Source organism: Arachis ipaensis, chromosome B06 (genome assembly GCF_000816755.2).
Source record: "Arachis ipaensis cultivar K30076 chromosome B06, Araip1.1, whole genome shotgun sequence".
NCBI classification, from domain to species: domain Eukaryota; kingdom Viridiplantae; phylum Streptophyta; class Magnoliopsida; order Fabales; family Fabaceae; genus Arachis; species Arachis ipaensis.
This window is the reverse complement of record NC_029790.2, coordinates 123,025,784-123,029,348: the sequence shown is the minus strand read 5'-3', so window position 1 is coordinate 123,029,348 and position 3,565 is coordinate 123,025,784. Positions and strand designations below refer to the sequence as shown.

The window sequence follows — 3,565 nt, the reverse complement described above, 5'->3', positions numbered from 1 at the left end:
AAAGAAGAGAAGGTAAGAGGTAGAACGTATATAGTTGCGTATTGGCTTTGCTTACCCAGCACAAGGTGGCAAATGTGGATCACTACATTGCCACCACCCGCCATCATCAACCATCCTACACCATAGTTTCAGGGGAGAAAGAATAATTAATAGTTTAGCATCACGCTTAATGAACCAAAGGTAAAGAAATATGGTTTTCACAAAGTAGTATAACTGATTTATTTAACTCACATGTAGGCAACTTCATTGCCTTTGTTATTGAGGATGATAAAGAAGACAGAGGAAACATATCTAATATAAAAAAAGGTTTTCCACTTACTTGTGGACTTCACCTTCATCCTTTTTCTTTGTCATCTGCCATGTAAAACTACTAATTGGATCTAGACCGGGCTGTGATATCTCCAAGTTATGTTTCTTAACCATTTTTAAGTACCTGGAACAATAATGAAACTCAAATTTACGAAATTGTCACTAATACCTATAGTAACATACAAGATGAGTTTCTTGAGACTTACTCCTCTGCATCAAAATGTTCCAAACCTAAGTCCTCATCCCAAATAAAGATATATTCATAAGGAGCCACGATGTGAGGATGCAAAAAACGTTTTGCGTACCACCTTGAAACAAATTTTAAGGTTGTTCATATAAAAAATGAGTTTATAAGAGGTAAAGATCCATAATGCATCCTTTACCAACCATTTAGTTTGCTTGATTGCAGAGATATGGACAGCTCTCTTTGCCCATTCAAATTCATCCCACTCACTAGCCCGCCCATCATAGTGAAACAATACAATTGTGAAGTTTGAAGAGAACTGTGATAATCAAAGAGAGGCACCAAAAGCAATGGTTAGTGGATGAGCACAGATTACAATACATATTGATGATGGAAGGGAGAAACTGAAATTACCTTTTGCACTGCAGCATTAATGTTGTATCTTTGATTATATCCAACAGTGAAGGTTACAAGATACTTTGGCTTGACAATTAGGTCCTGCAAGTGCCACCTCCATCAAAAAGAGAGTCAGATAGGCGAAGATAAAACTGTCAATAGCTCATATTGTCATATATATGAGTGTGAAGCATTTTCCTTTTGTTTTTCACAAAATGTGCATATAAGTATACACACCTCACTGGGTTGGCCCCATAATCGACGAAGAAAGAAATCTGACTGAGGTTTGATTATACCAGGAGGAAGCCTTTCAGCTCCTCGAGGATTTGTAGCTACCCAGATCTGCATCAGAGTCAAAATTATTTACCTTATCAGTGCAATGCTGGTGCCTATAGTTTCCAACATAAGTGTACCATCATCAGTAGAACCATACCTTTGTATCACTTATGTTGTGATGCGCATGCAACATGCTTTTGTTTCCCTTCAATGAAGCCCATGCATCCCAGATTGATTTGGTTGGAAATCCCGTGTACTTATCATTAACATATGTAAGATCAAGGCATGGAAAGAGAGTACATAGATGACAAAAATCATCTAATAAAATTTAGAACTTATGTGCAAAATTCATTACATTAATTTAATAATATAGTTTGTGTATATAGATATAGAGAGAGAGTGAGAGAGAGAGACAGAGTGGGAGTCACCTTAACTAATGATACAGTTGGAAAAGATACTCCTAGAGAAAATCCAAAAACAATTCCAACTAAAGCTGCTAAAGTAAGCCTCATTGTCTCGTTAATATTTCCACTACCACCAAAAAAAAAAGCAAAAGAAAACATCATACATATATATATATATAATGCAAGGTACTATTCCAATCATGTTTAATTTCTCCTCCCTCTTTCTTTTTTACCCTTTCAAGGAAAAAAATCCATTACATATATAAGCATATCATATCACGTTAATACAGAATTTACACCCAAAAAATATAATGCAGACAGTATAACCTGAACTCGTGACATTAAAGTTACACAGACAATTCAAATTGTTAAGACAGAAAAAAAATTACAAAGAATATTCATTCCATGTGAAAAATAATGGAAGTCTTACCTTCTCATGGGAGTTCCCATATTATCATTCACTGTCTTCTATGGCATCTACCATTAAGTATCTCTCATTTTGGGGTTGAATCTGTATATGGTGTCTTATATACCCTTGAAATTAAAATACATGTCAAAAACATGAGAAACCCAACTTGATTATCACTCATGACATCCATAGCCATATGATATCTATAACACAGTGAAGCTGCTGATGAATTTGCAGCATTAATCCCTCACCTGAATCTACTAAGCTAGAACATTTATAGTGCTCCAAAATTATTAAAACGACAAAAAATTCTCAATTACTAGTAGCTCTTCACGGTAGCAAGGGCAGATTAAACATTGAATAGCTAAATATTCAGAATACTAATACATTTGTTATTATAAAGTGTAGTACTGTTATGATGAGTATTCTATTACTGTGTGTAAAAGAAAATTGTGCAAACATTATTGTTCATACATAAATAGCATGTGCATGGGAAAAAAAACCCTCTTTCGTTCTTAGACTTGGCTGAAGAATTTAAAAGTGCAAAACACGGTACACGAGTAGGGTAAGCGAATATATATGCATGACTTTGATCACAGATATCAAAAGAAACCATACACTAGTCACATTGCTTGAATTGAAAAAAAATTAAAAAAATAAATTAAAATAAAATTGTTGCATAGATCATAAACGTGATGACAGAAAAGAAATTATGATCATATTACGAATATATAAAAAAGAAACACACACACACAAACATAAGCGAAATGCAACATACCGCAAGGGATTCTTGCACGTAATTTGGTGTTGTCACGAAAGCTACGTGGAGAGAGAATTAAGAAAAGGATAAAATAAAGAAGGAGTATTCTAAATGGTTAATTAACAATGCAATTAGGATTATATGGTGATTTGAGGGGTTGCAGGTGATTGGGATTGGTTGGAGACGCAAAAATGCTTGCTTTCATTGTTTTTGTTTCTCACAGTGGACAGTGTCGGCGTGCATGAACGAATGCTTAGTCGATGAGGCCGAAGATAGAAAATAATGTAACGTGAGAAGTGTGTGTGCGCGCTTTTATCAGTTTATGGATCAAATGGAACGTACTGTGTTGTGGAGTTGAACCCTTTTTAGGGTGGGCCAACACTACAACAATAGGCCCCGCCTAACTCAATTGAAATTCACAATATTAATTATTATCTCATCATATGGATATGGCTTTGTTCGCCTTTCAAATTATGGGATAGGAAAAATTTGGCCCCTAACACTGCCACAATGGTCCCCAATCTTTTAATTACTTTCTTATAAAATTAAAAAAAATAGTCTTTAATTTTTCTTAAAAATAATATATTTAAGAGATTAAATTGTCTCAAATTCTAAAAGATAAAATATTAAGTTATAACTCAAATGATACAGTCTCATTTTTTCATTAACTAAATTGACAGTTCTTACAAAATAAGTTATAAAATAGTGTTAATAGACATTAAACTAGTACCTCATGGAATAAGAGTGATAAGTTTACCGTCCTTCTCTCTCTCAAATGCAAATTTGATTAAATTATATTTATAAATTAAAAAAATTATTAATTACAA

General features: G+C 33.7%; 1 protein-coding gene across 1 annotated transcript in view; it reads right to left on the bottom strand.

Annotated features, from left to right (window-relative positions):
* Nucleotides 1–2,174, bottom strand: part of LOC107647475 — a 4,218-nt gene extending 2,044 nt beyond the window's left edge. The window contains exons 1-8 of the mRNA XM_021105665.1: nt 2,120–2,174; nt 1,323–1,483; nt 1,127–1,231; nt 908–991; nt 697–812; nt 516–617; nt 320–433; nt 56–115 (exon numbers count right to left, since the gene is read on the bottom strand). Coding sequence (XP_020961324.1) covers nt 56–115; nt 320–433; nt 516–617; nt 697–812; nt 908–991; nt 1,127–1,231; nt 1,323–1,483; nt 2,120–2,174 — 797 coding nt within the window. The remainder of the gene's footprint in view (nt 1–55; nt 116–319; nt 434–515; nt 618–696; nt 813–907; nt 992–1,126; nt 1,232–1,322; nt 1,484–2,119) is intronic.